This window comes from Raphanus sativus, chromosome 6 (assembly GCF_000801105.2).
Source record: "Raphanus sativus cultivar WK10039 chromosome 6, ASM80110v3, whole genome shotgun sequence".
NCBI lineage: Eukaryota > Viridiplantae > Streptophyta > Magnoliopsida > Brassicales > Brassicaceae > Raphanus > Raphanus sativus.
This window is the reverse complement of record NC_079516.1, coordinates 36,359,384-36,385,497: the sequence shown is the minus strand read 5'-3', so window position 1 is coordinate 36,385,497 and position 26,114 is coordinate 36,359,384. Positions and strand designations below refer to the sequence as shown.

At 32.2% G+C, this 26,114-nt stretch overlaps 1 protein-coding gene, 1 long non-coding RNA gene and 1 other non-coding gene across 4 annotated transcripts; 1 reads left to right on the top strand and 2 right to left on the bottom strand.

Annotated features, from left to right (window-relative positions):
- Window positions 1-3,064: 3,064 nt before the first annotated feature.
- On the bottom strand, window positions 3,065-5,809 carry LOC108810792 (uncharacterized). 2 transcript variants are annotated; one of them, XR_008934898.1, is made up of 9 exons: window positions 5,781-5,809; window positions 5,716-5,748; window positions 5,562-5,633; window positions 5,258-5,471; window positions 4,835-4,983; window positions 4,705-4,748; window positions 4,054-4,611; window positions 3,633-3,965; window positions 3,065-3,368 (listed from the first exon to the last, which is right to left on the bottom strand). It is a non-coding gene; the product is annotated as an uncharacterized LOC108810792 (long non-coding RNA). The 2 variants fall into 2 exon arrangements; XR_001943185.2 differs by having other exon boundaries at window positions 5,562-5,782.
- Window positions 5,810-9,419: 3,610 nt separating this feature from the next.
- LOC108808344 (glyoxylate/hydroxypyruvate reductase HPR3-like) lies at window positions 9,420-15,437 on the bottom strand. The gene is made up of 2 exons (XM_018580506.2): window positions 14,984-15,437; window positions 9,420-10,075 (listed from the first exon to the last, which is right to left on the bottom strand). Exons 1-2 carry the CDS (start codon window positions 15,428-15,430, stop codon window positions 9,551-9,553), a joined length of 972 nt encoding a protein of 323 aa, XP_018436008.1. The 5' UTR covers window positions 15,431-15,437; the 3' UTR covers window positions 9,420-9,550.
- A 5,878-nt stretch (window positions 15,438-21,315) lies between these two features.
- LOC130497211 (small nucleolar RNA R71) lies at window positions 21,316-21,422 on the top strand. The gene has a single exon (XR_008936221.1). It is a non-coding gene; the product is annotated as a small nucleolar RNA R71 (small nucleolar RNA).
- The last annotated feature ends 4,692 nt before the right edge of the window (window positions 21,423-26,114 follow it).

Here is a 26,114-nt window from a genome sequence, read left to right as displayed (position 1 = left end):
TTGAAAATATTGTATTAAAACTATTAGAAATATGAGAATATAAAAATTATATACCACTAATCATGTAAATCAAATATTTATATATATAAAATGAAAATAATCACCTGTACAGTTGTGCGGATCAAGATCTAGTTAGTAAATATTAAAATTGGAAACTAAGTTGAAAAAAAGATAGGTAATACATTGCTAATAGATTTTAGTCACATATTTAATCATTCATCGTTGCTTATATATGGTTGTCACTAACTGCTATTTTTAGGCGCTGAAATACCATATTAAAAAAAATACAATATTGTTTGGAATAATTGTGACCACGAATGTTTTAGGATAGAAGAAAAGTAGATCTCACCACTAAATTTCGGTTTTTTCGGATTATCCTACAAAAGCTTTTCAGAAACTTATGTATATATGTTCTCATTGCTAAGGTTTTCTACCATAAACACACCGAATATTTATTTACAGAAAATTGTTACAATGTCAACATCTAAACTTACTATTTTTTGTTTTGTCCTACTTTCTCTCACTAGTTTTCATGAATGTATGTCATATTACGTTTCTACCAATCATGTTTCATCATCACAACTAAAATAAAAATATATTTAATCATTTTATAATTGTTTTCTTTATTTATGCAGGTGCCAACCTGAAAAAAACTACTGCAGCATGCCTCTCTAGACCACAACATAAAGATTGGTGCTGCAACGTGGGACATAAGTCGTGCCGAATCGCCAAATCTGAATGCGAGAGAATTTGTATCCAGGGGCGCACTTGAATTTTCAGAAGAGTATTTCTATAATTATATATTTCAAATAATTTCACACTTCTATTATTCTAACGTTAAATAATGAATAACAATCCTTACTTCATGTGGAGGAGCTAGTATTAAGTGTAAGGAAATTTTTTTCCAAGAGCGCCCTTTCACTCTCTATATATATATATAGCGCCCTCTCTCTCTCTCTCTCTATATATATATATATATATATATATATATATATATATACTAGAGTCGTTGTCCGCGCTACGTGCGGAAAATACGTTTAAATATATTAAATTTTCAGTTACCATAAATTTTATAATCTTCAAAAATTATGTGAAAATTTTAAATATTTTACATAATACAACCAAAAGTTATATAATATATAAACACAATTAGATGGGATGACTTATTTATTACTTTGTTATTTCTTAACTCTCGATAGACTAATAATTATCATAAGTATATATGTTGAAGACTGTTCTTTTTTTTAACACAAAAGACTGTCTTTCTATAAGTCTTTTTTAAAGTTAGTTATAATGTCTATTGTGTTTTTGAAATAAGATCTTATTTTTTGTACTGAGCATTTAACAACTTTCATTCAATGTCTCCACTGAAATATTACAAAACTAGATTTTAACCCGCACGTTCGTGCGGATATATTTATATTTTTTAAATATATTTTATATTATTAAAAATGTTTTAAATATATAATTTCTATTTTAGTGTTATATATTGTATTACTATATCATATTATTGTTTATATTTCTTATTCAGTATTATTAATATATAATGGTTTTTTAGAAAAAATTTACTTTGTTATTGATTTTTATTACTTACTAATATATTTTCGAGTTAGGTAAAATAAAATAAAAATATGAAATACTCAAATAGAGAACCCCATTCAAATTATGTTGTTTTCTTTAATTTAAACATTTTGCATATAATACATTTTTAAATTTTATTTATTTATATTATAGAAAATATGACTAAAATAATTATATTTACATGTTGTGTTTAAGAAAATATACTTTAACATATCTCATTTTAGTATTTTACGGGATTTATTTATTTTAAATAATATAATCCTATTGTTTTAGTAAACTTATACATAGTAGTATCTATCATACTATTTTATTAAATTTATTATATAGGATATTTGTTTTGGATGTTATGATATTAAGTTCTATTTTTTTTTAAAAAATTAAGACGTCAAAACATTAGGTTACTTTAAATTTTTACAACATATATAGTTAGTTTTTTTCAGGTACATTTCAAAAAGTTAATCTTTATTATCCATGATTTTGTCTTTTGTAAAATTTGAAATATTATCATTTTGAGTTTGAATATTTATTTTCAAAATAATATATTTTTTTGAGACAACTTTGGAAAATTACACAACTATTTGAGTTTGGAATAATACATGAATTTTGAATTTGTTTTGGTACTACATTACTGTATTATTTTATAAAATATTTGAATTTTTGGTGATATTTTTAATTCTTTTATCAACAAATTTTGTTACAATTAAATAAAATAAAATTTATAATTAACATTTGATTTTTGTCACTAATATTTTAAATGAATTACTGAAATTTCATATTTTACTAATAACATATTTTTAAATAGTATATGAACTAAAGGTTATTATATACTATTATATTTTTGTATATAAACATTTTTAAGCAATATATTGCTAATAGTTTCAAAATAAATAAAAAGATAATGTATGGCTGTAAATATAAAATTTTAACTTATGTTAATACATTTATTTTAATATAAAAGTATTATATAGTTTTCGAAGTTTAATCCATTATAATGATGATCAATAATTTATTTAAGTTAAAAAACAAAATAATTTTTTTTTCTTAATTTACCTATTTAATATATTTTTAATATTTAATTCATATAGCACTTCTATTTTTATATAATACGGAATATATCATAGAATCTATAAAAAAGTTAGTATAAAGAATTTTTTATTTTCTTTTTTATAATAAGTTTTAGTTAAATTTACTTATAATAATATTATATTACTAATTTCGAAATATATTAATGTGTTATTTATAAAAAATATTTAAATTTTAAACTAAGATTTTGTTAGATTCTTTCTCAACAGATTTTATTATAATTAAAAAAATCAAATTTATAGTTGGTTTATTGTTAATATATTTATAGTTGGTTTATTGTTAATACAAATAATCAAATATGTCATATTGACTAATTCTTTAAGTAGTCCTACTATGACTTGTTAATAGTAGATAAAAATAGATCCCTAAATTAATAGATTAGATATAAACATTGTTCTTTATCTTTATCAATTTTCTTTACAATTATTTTTATTTTAGTCACACATTTAAAGCCTCTTCTAATACTTTGAAACTTTCAATAAAGCTACTAATAAAAAAGCTGAAACAATTACTATGAAAAAACCAACAAGTTATAAATTAAACCAGATTACAAATTTATTCGGTTTATAAATTATCCTCCGCTTTGCCTCCTCGGTCGCCACAACCTCCATTTATGAAACTGCTTCGTCGTTGCTTATTCCTCTGCCTCCGCCTATTCTCTCTGTCTCCGGCTGCTCTTCAGCTTCTTTGTCTCCTACTTATTCCTGAAACCCATTTTTCAAAACCAAAACAGAAAAAAAAATCAAAATCAGAATCTTTAACATCGTCTTCTCCAGTCTATATATGACCCATCATCCTCAAATCAGAATACAACTACTTGTGCTCATTTTCTTGTATGGAATTAAAAATACATAATAATAGAGTACATATACCTACACTCAGGAACATAAAAATTAAAATAAATATGAAAATTTCATGGTGCACATGTATTGAGTGCAAATGAACATCTCAGAAAGACAGAAACTTACTTGAGGTTTGTCTCCTTGCTTTCTTTCCAAAACTGTGCTTGCAAAACCAGGAGGTACAGACGGTCTGGGTACATTACTCTGAGAGGGAAAAGAGTTGTTATTCGAACCAGGAATTGATGGATTGTTGTTGACTTCGCTGCTTTTACATGGGTGCTATTTTTCATTAGATGAATTTGCTTCTCCAGAGACTCTGTTTCCACCTCCAGAGTCCAGAGTCTCCGTCTCCAGCCTCCAGAGCCTATGCCTATGTTCTAGCCTCCAGAGCCCACGCCTCTGTTCCAGCATCCGCTTCTGTTCGCCTACTCCAGTGGCATAGCTCAAACAAAAATCAACCTATTAAATCAAAAAGGAAACTAAATCTGAGAATTCTGAAAACAGAGAAACGAACTTTAACTTCATATTAAACCATATTAAACCATACTTCTGAAAAGCTAGCAGAAACCTAAAGTCACATTCTTCTATCCTTGAATCCTTCAGCATATTTGAGATTCGCTCACTTAGTCTACACATTCCTCTTTATCGAATACAGAGAAAAGAGGTGAGTTAGTTTTCATTTTGGAGGTTAATACAGAGAAAATACACTGAGGTTCTCACTGGTGACATAGGGAACAAAGGGGAATGATCCATTCCCACTCATTCCTTAAAAATTACACCATTTATAGGGAATTTTTGTTCCGTCTGATTCCTTGTCATTCCTTAAATTTTAAGGAACCATAGAACAAAAGTATTCTTATCAAAGTTGATATGGAACAAAAGTAATAAATATTCCTTTTAATTCCATTGATTTTATTCATATTCATTCCTTTCCTACTCATTCCTATTCTTAATTTAATGGTCACCAGTTAAAGCCTGAATGTTGTATAGTGTCCAGTTAAAAAATTATTTTCGTTGTTCCTCTTTGCGCTGCCTCCAAGAATGAGCCAAGAACCAAACTCTGGCTGGTCTTGTCTGAATCTATTTGGATCTCTGACCCAAGTATCTGTGTAGATAAGAAAAGGTGCCTTAATTAGAGTTTTTGGTGAAGTTTGTATATGCTTAAAGGTAAATAAAGCAGAGAAATGCATTGACGGACTCAGATTTGGATCTTTGGCTTGTGATCCTAACGCTTCTCTTCCTCTATATATAGAAAACATTGTCATGTAAGGAAGGTTAGCAAAAAAAATCCAGTGACTTCCAAAGGAAAATGTTATTGTGAGATTCACTATTGTTATCTCCGCTAGATGACATAAACATGGTATTTATTTCTCTCTCTGTGTACAACATTCAACCGCATGTTTGACACGCAAAGAACCATATTAAGGACACAACCGAAAAGCCAGCTTTCACAAAGCCTTTAATCTCCTCGTTCAGTCTGCTAATTGAACCACAGAAGAACTTGTTCAAAATCACAAATGTGAATGCATTGAAATGTAGACGTCAAGGCTAAGGAACCATATGAAGCAAAATTATTTGGTAAATAGGCAGTGTTCTCTCTGTTCAGAGAAGACTAACATCGAGGTCATTATGGAAGTAACTGAGGCAAAATACAACACAGGAAAAACAGTTCAAGCTGATTGTTCATTTATAAACATAAAACTGAATCTATAGCTTCAAGGCTTTAATAAGATTATGGATTTTAATCTTACCGGTTTCATGATGGCGTTCTGCAATCTTCAAAGAAACTAATATAATCAGTAGACTATAACACAATCAAGGAGCCCTCATTAGCTACACAAACAAAATAACTTTTAAGTAAATAAGCCATCATGTGAAAGAAAGAAACAGATTTTACGATACAAACTGAACAAAAGCATCAAACTTGGAAATGTTTTCATCGTTCTACTGGAGAATCTTATAAACCTGCCAAAAACAGTCTTGTTCAGAAAGATGCAAATCATCAGCAGTGATAGTGAATAAGAGTGAAACATTGTACATGCTGCAATCTCTTACCATAAACAATGTTGAATCATGAGGAAAGAGCAAATGAGTGTTGATGATTATAACTTGTTGGTGAGCATCGTACTATAAGGAAGAATTGATTTTACATATAGCAACTGCGTGGCTAGGTCACCACAATCATTGAAAAAGCATGTCTCGTTCTTACATATCTAAAGTACTCCAACAGCTGTGGGCAAACCTAAGTGACAATTAGAAGAAAGAAGGAAACACACATTGACCCATCTTTCGATTGAAGAATGAATCGAGAAAGAACATGAAGCCAGCCAGCTTCACAAAAATTGAAAGAAACTAATATTACAAAAATGGACAAAATTATCGGGTTAGAACATGATTTCACACATGATCATCTATAGAAAAAGCTCCAAACCAATTAGGTCATCCTTTTCTCTGAAAGTTTGGTTTGGGTGAATAGGGTGAAAAGGAGAAGCGAGGAAGAAGGGAGATATACAAGTGTGGAGATGATGGGATGGGAGGGGAGGGGGAAAGATTCATGTCGTTTGGGTTATGATAAATACATGAACTTTATGAGACTTAGATGTGGAGGGGAAGGAGAATCACAAGTGATGTACGGCGGTTTGTTCTCATCGCTTTGGAGGAAGACAAAACGGAAAGGCTCGTCGAGTCAATTCTGTGTATGAGCGAATGATGTGGCAAATTAGAGATATATGGTTGGCTGATTCTTTTGGCTGACGTGGACATGCTCAGAGTGCTTTATTAGTTCCTTTTAGTATAGTTCTGATAATATATGAATAAAAATTCATTTCAAACGTTTAAATTCAGATAAATCTCTATGATAAAATTTTGAAATGCCGTCCCTCCATATACTATCCACATGGTACTTAACAGTATATGTAGGTTCTCTAAATTAAATATTTATTCACTACTCAAACAATATAGCGATTATCATCACCGTCTATCCAAATTATGCTTCTTGATTTCAAGCATAATTAAAACTTTGAGACTACCATCCACCAAACAAAAAATAGCAGTATGAACAAAACATATAAAAAAACAAAAGTCAGCCTCGACAAATCACTAGTTTATTTAATAAAATGACTATGAATAATTATTTACGTTCAACTTTTGTAACTATTTATATAACCTTATTTGAATTATGTTTTATATTTTACTGTCAAAAATTTGTTGTACAATTTTAATTCAATTTTAATTCTCAAATGAAAAGAGTTATCCAAAAAAAAATTTATTTAATTTCTATAAATGTGTTACAAGATTCCTTCGCATTTTAATGAAAAATAAGTTTCACCAAAAACTATTAAGATCCAAAATGTTAGTACATCATTAGAATACGAAGAATCTATATACCATTAATTTTATTCTTGTGACAATCAAAAAAATATATTAATATTTTACAAAAATAAAAGGGAAAATTTTCCAAATATGATTGAAAACTTGATTTTAACCCCAAAAGTATACTCAAATGCAAAATTAAACAAAAAAAACTAATGAAATTACAACCAGCTACTTATGACCAAAAAACATAATTCATTTTTACTAATATAACCCCGTAAAATCTTCTAAGGTTTTGTATGTCTTAAAAATAATCTATAAATTTTATAAAAATATTATGATGGAGAAAATTGAAATCATGTAATTATAAACATTTGTAATTGATATAAACAAAGGTCTAGAACAATTGAATTGTTTTCAACTTAGATAGGTGAATGTAGTGTTTCATAGCATTCTTTGGTTAAGGATTTGGTAATATATGGTATAATATTGTATGTATTTTTAGGGTTAGTTTTTGGAAGCTTAATTGTTTTTTGGAAAAATAAAATTTGAATTACATGTGTTTAGTTTTTTGTATATTAAACATTATTAAAGTTGATTGTAAGTTTTATGAAGTGTTTGTTTCTAGTTAGTTAGTAATTTTGAGTTTAAGGTTTTGGTGACTTAAATTATCCAACAAATAATGCACTAGAAGACGTCCGCGGAAGTCTTTTGGGCGACTAGTAAATTTAGGGTCTAGAAGTCTTTTATTAGAAGACTTATTTGAAAGTCTTCTGAATCGAAAATATTTAACCTTATTAGAATTTTTGTCTCCCAGTATAAAAATAATTTACACATTTTTCTCTTATTTTCAAATGGCTGCAACAAAAATGTAATATTTCTCATTCTAAAACTCTCTAACCTCTTTCTAATCTCTTTGAACTTAAAACACCAAAATTTATAACAATTTCCCATTTTTATCTGATGTCTTTCTCACTTATTTATTTTGTTTTGTAGGGTTTTCATTACATGATTCTCATCTTTCACTCATCTAAAAGTAGATCTATAAATAATATTTTTCAGATATGAGCCAAGCTTTGGAAGAATTCCAGGAAAGTGAAGACTTCCAAAAAAGTCTTTTTGGAAGTCTTCTAACATATAATGCGCTAGAAGAAGTCTTCTAGTCTTCTCTCATGTTTAGTGTAGTCCAAGCTTCTCTTTATGGAGGAATAATCTATAATATTTTTGCTTATGTTTTTTTTTGTGATTTGTAGGTGTACTTTTCAGTTGTTAATTCTTTTGTAAATTTGAAGAATATATTAATGAAATATTTTTGGTAAATATGTTCAGTTCTACAATATTATCTTGCCAAAAGTACTTGGCATTATTGAAGTTATTTATACAACTTCAATAACAAAACACAATAACACAAAAAAATTAGTCAAATTTTCTACAACTAAAGGAGAAGAATTCTCATGAAAACTTAGTCAAATTCACAAAATATCAAACATTACATAAGTTCAAACATATTACAGTTTCACTAGAAGTCTTCTAAGAAGTCTTCTCGAAAGACATAAATTTCAAGCGGGATATTTAAAACGGGAAAATAAAATTTAAGCGGGAAACTGAAATTTTAAGTGAAAATTAAAATTTCATATTTCATGAAAGTTCAAAAGTATATCTTATGATCAAAGAAGACACACTAAACCATATGATGTATTGATCACAATGACAATGTTGTAAATAAAATAGGAAGATAAGGATGATTAAGTAAAACAACCATCAGAAAAAAATATTAATGACATTTTCGTAAAAATCCAAACTTTTAGGGTGAAGAGGTTAAATGAAAATTCCAAAAAGTCATAGGTTAGTTTTATATTTGACTTTGAGTTTTGAGTAATTTTTGCAAAAAAATAACCCAAAATAAAATCTTTACAATAAAAATATGAAACATATTACAATTATGACTATATGGATAGTTACAAAAATGACACAAATATATTAAATAATTATAAAAGTTCTTTATAATTATTTAATAAACAAATATTAAACTAAGTTATATGTTAACTAATTATTCTATGATATAAATGAAAATTATTAAATTTATTTTGAAGAAAATAATGAAAGTTATATTTTTATTTATTAAATATTTATATTTATAAAAATTTATATTTACTAAATGATTTATTCTAAAAGTTAACATCCATTTTTTTGAAAAAACTGTTGACTTTTATTTTTGCCAAAAAATCACAATTTTAAAAATTATTTTAGACATAGTGTTAGTCAATTATAACTGTTGACTAACAATAAGATTAAAATGATATAATAAATATAATTTTATGATTAAAATGATTTGTCAATAAAAAATGATATTTTTATTATGAATAAATTGATGCCTTATTTCAACCAAATTTGAAAGTTTACGATTTAATTGACATTTTCCCCAATGTTTTTTCATAAAAAGTATCCTACCGAAATGCATGATGAAAATTATAATCTATGAATTTAAAAGTTATAGTTTGATAGACAAGTGGTGAGTAATAACTTGTAAGATTAAACACACTTTAAACTAGTAGAACAGGTTTGTTTTTTTTTTTTTTTTTTTTTTCTGAAAAAGGGCATTAGTAGAACAGGTTGTTATAAGTAATAGCAACGATTTAGTTACCAATATGGATACAACAATCCAAATTATTCAAAGCGTAACTGAAATCAACTTTATTTATTAGCCACTTAGCTCAAACGGGGCCTCACACTCAATCGAGTTGGACGGGGAAGATCAAAGGCTGGTCCGAGAAGAACGCTTTCAAGTTTGTAAGAACAAACTCTGTGACATTGCCCAAAGACCCTAACGTCATTCCAGCAGAATGTGGAGACAAGACAACATTTTCAAGACTAAAAAGCTCTTCAGGCACTTCCGGTTCGTTTTCAAACACATCCAAACCCACTCCCCAGATCATTCCTTCCATCAGACACTTCACCATCTCTTTCTCATCCATAAGCCCACCTCGCCCGATGTTTATTATAACCCCATACTTCCCAAGCGTCTCCATCACCTCTCTGTTCACAATGTGTTGTGTTTCATCAGTAAGAGAGCAGCAGAGTATGAGGACATCGTTGTCGGCTGCTAAAGAGAGAATGTCGGTATGGTACAAGTATGGTACGCCGGGTTTCAGGCTTCTCGAGTTGTAAGAGATGATGCAGCCAAAAGGTTCAAGTCTTTTGGCTACTAGAGAGCCTATGCTTCCCAGTCCAACTATCCCCACTTTCTTTTTGCTTAACTGCAGTTGAAGATCACAGCCACAATTATGTTTAAAAGGAAAAAAAGATCGCAGCCACATTAAAATTAGACTATTGTGATTAGACTAGTATAGAAAACGAAAAAGGAGAACTAATGTTGAAAATGTTTTACTAATTCAATTTAATATGTAAATATATAAAACTACATCAAAATTGTTTCAATGTCCTATACTTGGATCAATAATTGTATTGAAAATGTGTATGTATCTTGTAAACTCTAATTAATGCTATATATCAGTATTTAATTTGTCGAAAAAAATTGTATATTACCTTTCACATATACTCCGTCCATTTCGTTTTATATAACGTTTTCTAGTTGTTTTTTGTATTTTGAACGGAAATGTTTTTCTGGTTAATATGATTAGTAAATTCCTCACAAATTCTTGTCTTTTGATATTTCTTTGGATACATGGTTCTCTGTTTAAAATTTACAGAAGGGAGAAATTAGGGTACATGCCTAGTCCAGTCTATAGTTTGATTCTAAAATTAAGCCCTGTCCAGTCGACATATCATTAGTTAATTATAAATGTAAAAAATAGCATTGGATTACTATACAGACATGTGGTAATATGTTCAGCACTTTTGGAAATATTTATAAATACGTAAAAAGAGTTCGCAAACAAGAAGTGTACTAGCGAAAAAACAATTTTATTTTCGTTAATAATAATTATTTGACTACATATTTGAAAAAAACAATTGTTTTCCATCGAAGATATATTTTATCATATAAATTTTGATTTCTTAAACTTAACCGTTAATATAACCTATTATTTATAGATCAGGTTTTGTGACTTTTTCAAATAGACATAATAATAAAGATAAATGATTTAGTTGTCAAATGTAAAATTAAGCTGTTATTTTGTCATTGTTCGGTCTCAAACCCATGTATATACAAGTATTTGGGGGAAGGAAGAAGATTTTTTTTTTGAAATTTCTTTTACAACAAAATACCTGTTAAAACTAAAAGAAATACTTATCAATAGAAAAGATATGTTTTTTTTTCTATTACACACTCAAAACAGCATGTAGTTTAAAAAATAGGGCTTCAAGTTCGGTGTCTAGTTCGGATTCAATTTGGTTGATTTGGATTTTCCTTATTATAATCAGGTTTAACTAATGATTTTGAGTCAGGTTTGGTTATTTACTTTCTGGATTCAATTCGAATAGAATAATAATTAATATCCAAAATCACCAAAAATCTATTACAAACTAATAAAATTGATTAAAAATATTTAATATATATAAAATTATTGAAATCTAACTAAAACTAGTTAAAAAACCTGAACTAACTAAAACATATTCGAAATAACAAAAAACTAAAAAAAAATTCTCTAACATATATAAATTATCTTAACACATATAAAAAGTTAATCGATTTAACTATTTTATGATTTTACTTTGGATTTTGGTTTTTGGTTCGGATTGTACCCAGACCTTTAAAATAACTACATCTTAGATCATGTATGGATAGGATATCTATATTATTAAAAGATAAATACTATTTAAAAATTTTCCTTAATTTTTTAATTTATTTACACAGTCATGTCACTGACAATTAATAAACATATTTTTATTTTCTTTTGTTTTTTACAAATTAATAAGTGCATGTCTTAAAGATCTATTTTAAACTAACAAAAATTAAAAAATTGTTGGGATAGTAAATATTTATATATACGAGTTACTTTAAATAACTATACTTATAATAAAAGGTATATTCTTAGTGAACATGAATCATATATTTTCTGCACTTTTTTTTGCACATGTCTAAAAATATCAGACATGAACTATATCATATTGTCTGATTATTTTTCATATACTAATAATTTCAAATTTCACAACTTTTTTATATTAAAATATGATAAAGTAATATATTTGGATAAACCTAAATATACTAATAATTATAGACAAATATCTCACATTTACCAATCAATATCTACCAAGAAAATATATTTTCAAATTCAATGCCAAATTCTGACCACACTTTTAAAATATTCTTTCCAAAGGCATCCTCCTACATTTATGGCATTTAAATTTTATAGGATATTTTTAATAGTATTCCTTATAATTTTAAAATGGGTGCATTTGTATAAAGTTATTTATTTTTGTATTCAATTAATTTATTTTTGTTTTTCCGCATGAAAATATAATTGATTATCAATAGCAATAAACCTTATTAACAATCCAATAAATAACATTACATGAACATATTTGTGTATTCACACTACATGATTTTGAAACTAAAATAAATACTCTTATTCTTTTTTCCATAAATGTTTACATGAATCGTAGTTTGATGTTTTCCATTAATATTTAATATTTATTTAATTATCTGATAGATTTAGTTATAGACTTATAGTTGATATTTTATGTTATAGTTTTTACGGGTCTATTTTATCAAACACGTAAAATATTTATCAAGTACAAGACGAATTAACATACACTTTGACCAACGTAAAATGAATTACAAAACAAATTATCATAATTTAATTTTAAATCACTAAAAGTAAAATTGATAAAATAAACCTACAATAAAGATGTTATTATATTTATTTTACTAAAATTATATTTATGTAATTGTTATTTAATTATATATATTATTAAAAGTAAATATCCTCTATAAAATAAATAATTTTAAAGATATCATCAATATATGATATCTTAATTAATTATATACTATTAGATGTAAATAACTAAAAGTAAAAACCAAGTTGCCTTGGCCAAGTGGTAAAAGGCTCACAGACGTGAATACCGCCCTGGGTTCGAGTCCTCTTGGACACCCGGACTGTCTTAAATGACAAGAGTACGCGGAATGCCTTGAGCCTCGTGAAATTAGTCTTTGGGTTTAGAAATTTTTTGGAATCCCACGTTATAAAAAAACTAAAATTAAAATTAATAAGAGCAGCCTAGGTAAATATATTATCAAATTTTTATTCTAAAATTATATTTACGTAATTTTTATCTAATTATAAATATTACTAAAATTAAATAAATTTTATAAAAACAAATAATGTTAAAATACATATTTGATTTTGTGTAATACTAAATATTGTATAAAAAGTTTATTCAATTTTTTTTGAAATATTATCAATTTTTATAGGGTTTTACCGGGTTAACTGGTATCGGTGAAATTGATGCGTTTTTTTTTTGTTTTTACAGATTTTATCATTAATGAATTTTTTTTTTTTTAAATCCTAACCTGATTACTTATAGGTACCCAGATTTACTGGTCTGCCCATGAGTTTGGGTCGAAGGTTAAAACACTAAAACATTTAGACTCTCAATAAATTTGTTATTTTCATCTATTAAACTAAGTTGACATTGTTTCATTAAACTATTTCATAGAAATATTTAAATAATAATTTTACTAAAACGTTATTTTATATTAAATTAAATAATTTTTGTTTCATTAATATCTAATCTATTAATTTAGGGATTATCTACTATTTGAAGCTCTCATTTAAATTTTGGACTCTTTCATAGTTGGTGCTAGAATATATCATGCCTCCTATACAATGCAACCTACCAACTTAAATTAAACCAAATCTTAACCAACATAGATTAGTTAAACCTAACCAGTAACACTTTTATAATATTTTTGGTTAATCTCTTATTATAATTAGATCATATAAAACTGAACCACTCTTAAATAACGAGTTCCATATCATTCCAAACATAAGAGAAAAAATATCCGATTTATTTACAACGTAAGCATACAAAGACCGTCTATGTTTATGCTCATTGATCTTCCAAAAACCAAATAATTGTGGCATAGACCAACATAGGCTCATGTTCGTATCACTAACTTTACTTCCATATATTTACTTTTCCCCTACATCATATCACAACATACACAGTTATGCAAGAACATGGTTTTTTTTTGTTCAAACAACCAAATAATGGTGGCATATGGTCAGTAGATTTTTTAAATATGTTTTTTATATATTACATTTTACGAGACTATGTGTATAAGTTTTTTTTTTTTTTGAAAAAGAGCATAACTATGTGTATAAGTTAAAAGGTAAAAAGTGTGACAAGGCAAATTATTATACTAAAAATGAAAGAAGATTAAATACAAACTAATAACAAGTACAACACAAATTATAACACTATTAAATTCTATATATATTTAATAAAATATTATACATGTCTAATATGTATATACATATATATAAATTGTATTATATTATCTTAATTAAACCACAGTTCATTTCCATTAATTTTTATAGTGGACATAATATTTATTAATGTAAAGTATCAATATTATTGTTTCCAAATGATATAATTTTTATTTATTGAACTACGTAAGGTTGTCCACAGTTTGTAATAAGTAGTGAACCACTAATATTTTGGAATTAAAGGGTGACTTTACAAAATATGCATACATCTTAGAAGCATTACAAAATTATTTTATGAATAATAATAATTACTGGAACTGAATTTATTCTCATGGATCCCAAAAGAAAAAAATAACCGCATATTATGTAACATATATGTGGAAGTTACAGATTTAGGAAACCAACGTGGAAGTTACAATTTTTTTAATAAAGGTAATTACATAATATATCTAGATAATTATTTAGATGCATTATATTTTATGTTGGACACAACCTTTAATCAATTGAACATGTTGAAGAATTAATAGAATAGATACTAACACAACGTAAATACAACTAAAACCATAACTTTAGTTAGATTTAAAAAATAATAATAATACTCGCGTTGTGCGTTATAGGTTGGTTAGATTTTTGTTTTTAGTTTTTCGTTCGGTTCTAATTTGAGATTGGTTAAAAACGCCTAGGCTTATAAAATAATCATTTGACCATTTTAAATAGCTTATTCTGCATGTATCTATCTGATTTAAAATCCGAAACCAATAGTCGAAAACAAACCTTAAACCCAAATGGATAGTCCCAGAGTCTCGTATACTGACCAGACCGGATGTATCGATCCAGGGCAGGAACACGGCGGAGAACGCCAATAAGCAAACCAACCGCAAGATCTGCTACGTCCTCTCCATACGCATTGCCGGCGTTCGTGACCGCGATTCTGCGACGCTTGCATTCATCAAGATCCACGTGATCGAACCCGACACTAGCACAGACCACTATCTCGAGAGAAGGGAGGTTCGATATGAATTCGGCGGTCATGGGAAGCCTGCCGACGCTGACAACAGCTCTGACCGAGGCGGCGTGACTGGAGAGGAAGTGCGGGATTGGGACCGGTGAGGTGTGCGTGTATAGAAGGGTGAAGCTGTGACTCAAAGGCTCATCTATAAAATCTATAGCCGGAGGACGGTGAACCAGGACCATCGGAGAAACTGAAGACTTCTCTTCCATTTCAGAAACTAACTCTCTTTTTAGACATTTTCTTGTAACTCCTATCTGTTTATATAAAGCTTAATTGTTGTCAAGTCGTTTTGATAGATTATAGACGTAGTGTACACGTGTCATGACTCGACGAAGTTCTATAACTAGGTCTTTTTTAATTTTACAGTAACCGGGTCTTATGTACAACTTTATACATGCATACATGTACGTAGTACGTAGGTCTATATCTATATAAGAACATCAAAGTTCGTTCCTGTTTAATATTTACGTAAAGACACACCTTAAAAGTTGGGCAGTGCTGTGCAACCTATTTTGGTCTAATGGCTGGATGAACAATTAAAACGTGTTGGACGATCGTTAAACATCACGAGACATGGTATAACTACCATCTCTAAAGATCTTAATTCGATCTTGTTAACTAGATTTGAGATGTGAGTTCATAAGCTATGGCATGATATTAGAAAACTAGATTCACCCAAATAATTGTTATATTTATATATAGTGAATAGGTGTAATGTTTCATGTGAGTCATTACAATTGTTTGTATGAACAATTGCAACTATATAAATAAAATATTATAATTATTGATGATTGCAACTTTGGTGATTAACCAATTGATAATTACAATTTTTGGTGATTAACCATTACAATATTTATTAATATTTAATTGCGACTCTTGACTTAACCATTGTAACTATTAGTTAATTGCAACTATTTACTCTTTATATAAGGAGGTGTAGGTATTGGCAAATGCATATGGAAAAATCAAAAACTAATTGACAGTTAGAGAAAGAAAAAATGTATCTTTAAAGAAACACATATAAACACTAAAAAATTATTTTGTATCTTAGCTGATGCTAAGAATTTTGAGGTTCCTAAGTCAAATGATAGTAAAGTGGAAGTAAGTTGTCGAACCAGTTCTGAGGAATTCAAATGCAGAGAGAATGAAAGTATTTGCCTAATCTAAGTGCAATCAGTGAATTAGATGGTTTTTAAACTAAAACTAGAATGTAAGTAACATAAATGATACTTTTAAGCTATTGGAAATGAGAACTCATGGGTATAGGGATTTCAGACCTTGGGTGATCAAGTTTCGAACTAAGGACGACAAATGAATCAATCAAACTATTAAACCTTAAGCCTAGACACAATTCTAAGCAAGCTCTATGTCTAGATGAATGCTCATTTGCTAACATGTCACAAACATCAAATGTCTTTGGTTGAATAACATGCAAGCAATCATTACTAACAAGTCTATTAGCTATCTTAGCATCTTTAACAACAAATATCTTTGGCAAAGTACACTAAGAGCCTAGGAGAGTTGACTCAGGCATTTCATCAAACACCTTTTGGGTGGGAAATGCCTAGAGATCACCCTTTGAGTGGCCTACTCAAATGATGCATTAAGATCACTCTACTATGCAAGGAACAAGTATGATTTACACCTAACACATCCTAGAACTAACCTAATCACCTAAATCTCCCTAACCCATGAATCCAAAAGTGGATTACTCACTAATCTCCATGATTCCTCTTAAACCCATGGTGGATTTCAGATGAATCATATAGAGAATTAGAAGAGAAACTCACAAGAACACAAGAACAATCAAATCCAAAAGAGAACTTTTCTTGAGAGAGTTTTGTGTATTCCAATAGATAAAAGATAATCTGCCAATGGTGGCTACAAAGAATACTTAAACATTAGGTTTTTCAGTGCAAAAACGTGCACAATAAATTGCAAAAAGGTCCTTGAAAATAATAAAAATCGTGCACTGATAACGCGGAGCGACCTCGGCCAGTCGCTCCGAGAGGTCGCTCTGGGCTTCGGGAGCGACCTCGGGTGGTCGCTGCGAGGGGTCGTTCCGGAGGCATTTTCTTCGTCTTCGAGCCGTGTAAAGCCGAGCGACTTGGAGTGGTCGCTCCAGCTTTGGTCGTCAAGGTCGCTCCGGCTGGAGCGAGGTCTCACAGCGACCTCTGCAGGTCGCTCCAGGCTCCTCTCGTCCAATCATCCTCCTTTTCACATCTTTTGAGCTCCAAGTGCATCCAAATGTCTCCAATAACCTCACTTGGCACTCCAGTACCTAATAGAGACTTATGCATGCAAAATGCAACCTAAACATGTCTAAATCCTATTCTATATGATGAAAATGCATATGAATGAATAGCTAAAACAATACAAATATGCAAGATATCAACTCCCCCACACTAGTCCTTTACTTGTCCACAAGTAAACTTTCAAGAACCAAGGAGAAAAGGTTTGAAGATGGGGACTCATAACCAAAAGAAACTCTTCTTAGTTCTCAACCTAACAACCTTGCATAATCATACCAAATAGCAAGAGCAAAGATTTTATCCATCTCTAACTTCTCTAAGCCTATCCCAGCTCCTTTGATCTCTACACTCATTAATCATGCATCCACAAACCACAAATCCACCATCTCTCTAACATTCAGGAAGCAAACTCAATAGACATCTCACAAATGGTCAACTGGTCCAAGTCATTTGGTTTGGTAAGACAAAGACTTTAATGCAAGTGAAATCAGAGGTTCAAAATAATCTTTTAAGATGGTTTTCTCTCAAAACACAGTAGCCTTGACATTACACATAATATATCTAAGAAATGGATCAACTCATGCATACAATGCTCAATCTCCATTGTTCTACCCTTTCCCAAACACACAAGATATTCAATTATTCCTCAATGTCAAACCCAACTCACATCTCTCACCAAAAGATCCCAAGAACATTCTTCACATCAGACTCTTTCTTTTTGAAATCAATAAGGGATTTTCACAATTTTAAAACAAATCTGAGCTCGTAACAACTTTGCTAGCCCCCTTTTTATTCTTTTTTTTTCTTTCTTTTTTTTTATATTTGGGGGCCAAGACTTTTCACAATAAGAGCGAGATACTTCTCCACTTATCCCAAAAAGACTAATCATTTAAGCACAAAGAGTCAAACCTTTCATATTCCCAAATCGCAATCACAACACTCACCCCCTTCCTATAGCTAGACAATAGAGTGACTAATCTAGCAAGAATGGAGACTAAGCATTGTCGTTCCCACTACTCTCAACATTATGCACATGTAAAGCTTTCCAAAGAGGCCTCACTCAACAAATAATGATGGTTTAAAAATGAGGTATGGGTTTTGGGAGTGGAGTACCACTTGAGTTTGTCAAAAAGATTGATAAAACAGATGGGACAACTCAAGTGTGTATATACATGACTTAGTACACAAGGGACCATATGCAAGAGACATTAAAACATGATCTTGCTTCAAAGAGAGAGTATCAACAGTCAAATGAGTTTCAAGAGGAGCATTCAAGGCGCGAAGTTTACAAGCTTTCCAAAGGGTGCTCAAGCTACTTTTCATGATTACAAAGGTCAACAAATTCAGTACTTAGCATGAGCTCTTTACAAGGTTGAAATCCCCCTAATGCATGAATGCAACCTATATGCTTCTAGACTCAATCCTAAAAATGCAAATGATGCAACTAAATGATTCTTTTTGTGTGTTTTCAATTTTTTTTTATTTTTTTGGATTTTTCTATGCAAATAAGAATGTAATATGCAATGCATGAGACTCAAAATCATGAAAACAAACATGATCAAATACTTGGTACCTCCCCCACACTTAAATCACACAGTCTCTGTGTGAGTGAGGTACCCAATGGAAATGTGAAATACAAAGAAAAATGGGATTATGTGTTACCTTCCGTGGAGCGAGGTGTGAACGTCGCTGCGACAGGTCGCTCCCAGCTGGAGCGACTTCGGTATGTCACTGTGAGAAGATCGCTCTGAGGTCGGTTTCTGTGTTTCCACTCGCGTGTGACGCGAGCGACTTCGGCATCTCGCTCTGGACATGTCGCTCCCAGGTGGAGCGACCTAGAGGTGTCGCTGCGATGAGATCGCTCTGGTGTCCGACTTTCTGCTCAATACCTGCACCACAACTTCACTCTCCCATTGTTTTATGCAATAAAATGATAATGCAAATACTAATGCAATATATACAAGGATACTCATGGGACTTCCTCCCAAGTGAGCTTGTTTTAAGTCTCTAGCTTGATTTTGCCTCCTTTGGATCAGGCTGGAATAGGTGCAGAAAGTGGAGTTGACACCCCATCTTCCTCAGGTGGTAGCTCATCAAAGTGATCATCAGCAGGAGGAGGATTCATCTCTTCAATGGTGAAGGCTTGTCCAAATACAGTGGGGTTCCTCATCTTCTCCTTGATGTCAAAGTGGAGGATGTTCTCCTTGCCCAAATGGAGGTCAATCTTCCCTTCCTTCACATTCACAATAGCTCCTGTTGTAGCTAAGAATGGTCTTCCAAGAATCAATGGTTCTTGAGCCTCCTCACCCATTTCAAGCACCACAAAATCTGTAGGTATCTCATACCTTCCAATCTTCACAAGGAGGTTCTTTAGGATGCTCACAGGGTACTTCACTGAACGATCAGCCAACACCAGAGAGAGTCTACACTTCTTGTATTGAGTGAAGCCAAGCTTCTTTGCCACAGACAAAGGCATCAAGCTGACACTAGCTCCCAAATCGCAGAGACATTTCTCAAATACCATAGGTCCAAGAGCACAAGGGAGTGTGAAGCATCCTGGATCCTCTAGCTCCTCTGGAGCATCAAGCCTCTGAATGATGGCATTGCACTCATGACTCAGAACCATCATGCCCTCCATCTCCTTCTTCTTAGCAGCTACAACATCTTTCAGGAGTTTGCTGTATTGAGGAATAAGCATGAAAGCATCAATGATGGGTATTGTAACCTGAGCTTCACTCATCTGCTTATCAAACAAAGCCTTGTACTTCTGTAGCAGCTGCTTCTTGAATCTACCAGGGAATGGAAGCTTGGGTTCATAGGGAGGGGGGACAGAAGAGCTCTCACCTGCTGGAGCAGCAGATTCACCATCTTTTGTTGTCTTCTTCTCTTCTCCAACCTTTCCTTTACCCTTATCTTTCTCAATCTTCTCCAAGATCTCATCATCTGTCTTCTCATCAACAATGACCACTTCATCATCTAGATTGATGGCTACCTCCTCACCTTGTTTTTCAGCATTCTTGGTGAGGGTTCTAGGTGGTAACTTCTTACCACTCCTGAGTGTGACAGCTTTTGCTTCCTTGGGGTTTTGATCAGATTTTCCAGGTAGAGATCCTGGCTGGCGATTCTGGTGGGTGCTCATGGAAGCAAACTGAGTCTCCAAATTCTTGACAGAAGAAGCGAGGTGGGTGAATTTGTTGTTGAGCTCATTGTAGCTCCCATCAATCTTGGAGTGAAGGTTCTTCAGCTCATAGCCCACATGTTTCTCACTTCGAGTCTGAGACTCCAAGATCTGTTTCAGTAAGGCATCAGTGCTGCTCTGTTGAGGGGCAGAGGAGCTAGAAGAGGAGTTTTGCTAAGGCTGATAGTTGCTCTGCTGGTTGTTTCGAGGCTGGCAACCACTCTGCTGGTTGATTGAATAGGGTTTCTGTTGGTAGTTGTTGTACTGAAAGTTGGGTTCCTTCTTGTACCAGCTACCATTACTGTTGATGAAACACAATTCTTCTTGCCCTTCCAAACCCTCAACCTCATTGACAGTAGGAGGTATCTCATGGCTTGGATTGCCAACATAGTTCACCTGCGCTTGTGTGGCCTTATCAGCAATGAGTTTGTCAATCTTCTCCTGAAGAGTCTTTATCTCATTCCTTGTTTGATTGTCATCACCTCTGCTGCTTCTGTCATGGTCTCCACTGTAGACTTCATCACTCTTAACCATGTTGTCAACCAGAGCCTCTGCCTCTTCCTCAGTTCTCCCCAAAAATAACCCATTGCTAGCTGTATCCAGTCAGGCTCTGTACTTAGGAAGAGCACCTCTGTAGAATGTGCTCAGCAAGCTCTCCTTAGAGAATCCATGGTGTGGGCACTGAGCTTGGTAACCATTGAATCTCTCCCAAGCTTCACTGAATCCTTCCAAGTTCTTCTGTTGGAAGCTGGAGATCACATTCCTCAACTTAGCAGTTCTTGAGGTAGAGAAGAACTTCTCCAAGAATGCCCTTTTGCAGTTTTCCCAAGTGGTGATGGAGTCACTTGGTAGAGACTTCTCCCACTGACGTGCCTTATCCCCAAAAGTGAAAGGGAATAGCTTGAGCTTTAAGGCATCCTCTGACACACCATTAGTCTTTGACATACCACAGTAGCTGTCGAACTTATCCAAGTGATCGAATTGGTCTTCCACAGCTAGACCATGATACTTGTTGTTCTCTATGCAGTTTAGCAGTCCTGACTTGATCTCAAAGTTGTTAGCAGCTACAGTTGGTGCTCGGATTCCAAGTCTAGGACCATGGATGTTGGGGCGGTCATAAGTGCCAATGGGGCGAGCTGGTCGCTGTTGGGGCCCTTGTGGAACATTGTTTGCTCCATTGGGGTTCAGAGGATTTTGTGGATCAGTCATCTCAGCTTCTTGTGTCTGAAGTAAAGCGTGTTGCTCTTCTTCTCTTCTTTTTCTAGCACACTCTCTCTCTAAAGCTCTGATGTCTGCGGCTCTTGGAACAAGGTTTGATGTACCCTTGCTCCTCAAGTTCATACACCTGAAAATCACAAAGAGTGAAGAAGAGAATCAGTAACTTGCAAAAATAAAAATGACTTAGTCTCAAGCAAATGACTAAATCTCAATGTTCAAATCAAACTCAGAATTTGGCAACGGCGCCAATTTGATGTTAGGAGTTTTGAGGCTCCTAAGTCAAATGATAGTAAAGTGGAAGTAAGTTGTCGAACCAGTTCTGAGGGATTCAAATGCAGAGAGAATGCAAGTATTTGCCTAATCTAAGTGCAATCAGTGAATTGGATGGTTTTTAAACTAAAACTAGAATGCAAGTAACATAAATGATACTTTTAAGCTATTGGAAAGGAGAACTCATGGTATAGGGATTTCAGACCTTGGGTGATCAAGTTTCGAACTAAGGACAACAAATGAATCAATCAAACTATTAAACCTTAAGCCTAAACACAATTCTAAGCAAGCTCTATGTCTAGATGAATGCTCATTTGCTAACATGTCTCAAACATCAAATGTCTTTGGTTGAATAACATGCAAGAAATCATTACTAAGAAGTCTATTAGCTATCTTAGCATCTTTAACAACAAATATCTTTGGCGAAGTACACTAATTAAGAGCCTAGGCGAGTTGACTCAGACATTTCATCAAACACCTTTTGGGTGGGAAATGCCTAGAGATCACCCTTTGAGTGGCCTACTCAAATGATGCATTAAGATCACTCTACTATGCAAGGAAGAAGTATAATGTACACCTAACACATCCTAGAACTAACCTAATCACCCTAAATCTCCCTAACCCATGAATCCAAAAGTGGATTACTCACTAATCTCCATAATTCCTCTTAAACCCATGGTGGATTTCAGATGAATCATATAGAGAATTAGAAGAGAAACTCACAGGAACACAAGAACAATCAAATCCAAAAGAGAACTTTTCTTGAGAGAGTTTTGTGTATTCCAATAGATAAAAGATAATCTGCCAATGGTGGCTACAAAGAATACTTAAACATTAGGTTTTTCAGTGCAAAAACGTGCACAATAAATTGCAAAAAGGTCCTTGAAAATAATAAAAATCGTGCACTGATAACGCGGAGCGACCTCGGCCAGTCGCTCCGAGAGGTCGCTCTGGGCTTCGGGAGCGACCTCGGGTGATCGCTGCGAGGGGTCGCTCCGGAGGCATTTTCTTCGTCTTCGAGCCGTGTAAAGCCGAGCGACTTGGAGTGGTCGCTCCAGCTTTGGTCGTCAAGGTCGCTCCGGCTGGAGCGAGGTCTCACAGCGACCTCTGCAGGTCGCTCCAGGCTCCTCTCGTCCAATCATCCTCCTTTTCACATCTTTTGAGCTCCAAGTGCATCCAAATGTCTCCAATAACCTCACTTGGCACTCCAGTACCTAATAGAGACTTATGCATGCAAAATGCAACCTAAACATGTCTAAATCCTATTCTATATGATGAAAATGCATATGAATGAATAGCTAAAACAATACAAATATGCAAGATATCATTAGCCTCAAACAAGAGTAAGACTTTGATTCTTTTATCTTACAAAGGGATTTCCTGTAACCCAATGCTTGGAATAAGGTCCAAATATTCTTTAAGAAAAGTATGTAACCTCGAGCACGATTCAATCATTATCCAAGTATATAATTCATAAATATCCGGGTTGCAACCCAGATAACCAACAATCTTAAAAATTATTCTCTTGTGAATCATGGTTTGAAGTTTGGAAAATTATATAAGTTTGGAAAATTATATAAGTTTGAAGGAGTAGACTTTAGAAGATGGCGAAAGAAGATGCATTTTCTGCTCACAACGCTGAGAGTGGTGTATGTTCTAAGCATGCCTATGTCAACTATACATGAATATGCTGAGAACAAGTCTTTGGATGAAACACGGAAATAACTTATATAGGAAAATGACGATTACATTTTTTGTGGCCATATTCAGATCCTCTCTTTGATATTTATCAGAATGTGAAATTCACAAAAGAGTTGTGGGATGCACTAGACTCAAAGTACATAGCTGAGAATACTTCTAACAAGAAGTTCATTGCTAGTGATGATTTTAATAAATACAAGATGTCTGATTTTAGGCCATTATAGAGCAATACAATGAATTTATCTCTGTATCGAGTATCATCAATAAGTTACCACCTTCATGGAAAGATTTTAAACATATATTGAAACACAGAAAGGAAGAGTTGTCTCTTGTACAACTTTGCAGCCATTTGAGCATAGAGGAATCTCTAAGAGCGCAAGAGAGCGAAAAACCAAAAGATAAAGAGGCTGGTAAATGAAATTAACTTATTTTTGGGGAGAAGCCATGTTAAAGGAATTTATATTTTCAATATGTAGGCATTATAAATGAAATTAAAGCTTCATATACACCACAACAAAATAGTATATCGGAAAGGAAAAATAAAGTCGTAAAGGAAATGGTTAATTCCATGTTATACTACTCAGAATTAATTGACTGATTTTGGAGAGAAGCTATGTTAACGACTTACTATTTATTAAATAGAGTTCCTAACAAAGGAATAAACTTACCCCTTATGAGCTTTGGTATAAGAAAAAAAACTTGAACTATCTTCAAGTTTGAGGATGTAGGGGGTTGTCGTATGACTACCCAAACCCAAGATTAAAACTTTGTGGGAGAGAGGTACTCATTGCATTTTTATTGGATATTTAGAGCATTTCAAAGTTTATAGGTTTTACATAATAGAACCTAATGATTCAATAGCAGTTCACACTGTAATTGAATCAAAAGATTCAGTATTTGATGAAACTCGTTTCTCATCTATACCTGTGTCAAAAGCTTTGGTTCCTAGTTCAAATGGAACTAATAAAGGAGACGGAATTTTTTTGTGCCTCATAACGTGTCACCTATGCTTCTTAGGAGTGAACTAGGAAGGATTGAAAATTCATTTGGTCCTTATTTTTAAATATATTTAGTTAAAGGATCAAGAAATGAGATTGGTTTCTAAGACTCGTATTGTTATCATATTGATAATGATCCAAGAACATATAATGAGGCTATGAAGTCTTAAAATGTTGCTTTTTGGAAAAAAATGATGAGATAGACTCCATCATGGGAAATAATACTTGGATCTTTTCGGATCTCCCTTGCAAGCTTTTAGGCTGCAAATGATCTTCTAAAGGAAGATGAAAGTTGATGGAACAATCGATAAATTTAAAATTCGATTGGTTATTCAAGGATTTAAACAAAGGGAAGGTATCGATTATTTCAATACATATGCTCCAGTTGCTAGGATCTCTTCTATAAGATTATTAATTGCTTTGGAAGCAATTAATAAACTTGTGATTCACCAAATAGATGTTAAGACAATGTTTTTAAGTGGTATTTTGGAAAAAAAGAATTGTATATGAAGCAACATGAAAGTTTTATTATGCCTGATAATGATCATAAGGTGTGTAAGTTGATCAAAATAGTTCTAAAGCAAACACCTAAGCAGTGGCATCAAAGGTCTGATGACATTGTCTTATCAAGTGGTTTCAAGTTACACCAATCAGATAAGTGTTTATATAGAAAATTTGATGAATCTGGTAATGGAGTAATCATTTGCTTGTATGCTGATGACATGTTGATCTTTGGTACTTACCTTAGACAAGTAGAGCTTACAAAAGCATTTTTTGTCATCAAATTTTGCAATGAAAGACATGAGGGAGGTGAGTGTGATTCTTGGAATTAGAATCAAACGTGAAAACAAAGGACTATCTTTAACACAAACTCATTATATTGAGAAAATACTTAAGAAGTTCATTTTTGAGAATTGTTCTCCAATGAGCACTCCCATGGATGTGATTTTGAAGTTTATTCCTAATACATAACAAGCAGTATCACAACTCGAGTATTCAAAGTGATTGGCTGCTTAATGTATGCCATGACAGGCATTAGGCCAGATATAGCTTACGTTGTAGGGAGGTTGAGTAGAAAGACTAGTAATACTAGTACTCAACATTGACAAGCCCTAAAAAAGAGAGCTCAAGTATTTTAAAAGAACCATTTATTATGGTTAGTCATATGTCGGATTTCCTTCAGTGCTAGAAGGATATTCAGATGCAATTTGAATTACCAACATAAAAAATCATTCTTCTATAAGTGGAGTGTTTTTGCTTGGGTGAGATGTCACTT

Coding starts and splice junctions, on each gene's coding strand:
- LOC108808344 (XM_018580506.2), bottom strand. CDS start 15,430: ATGGAAGAGAAGTCTTCAGTTTCTCCGATGGTCCTGGTTCACCGTCCT. Junction 10,076..14,983: donor ACTATCCATTTGGGTTTAAG/GTTTGTTTTCGA, acceptor CTTCAACTGCAG/TTAAGCAAAAAGAAAGTGGG.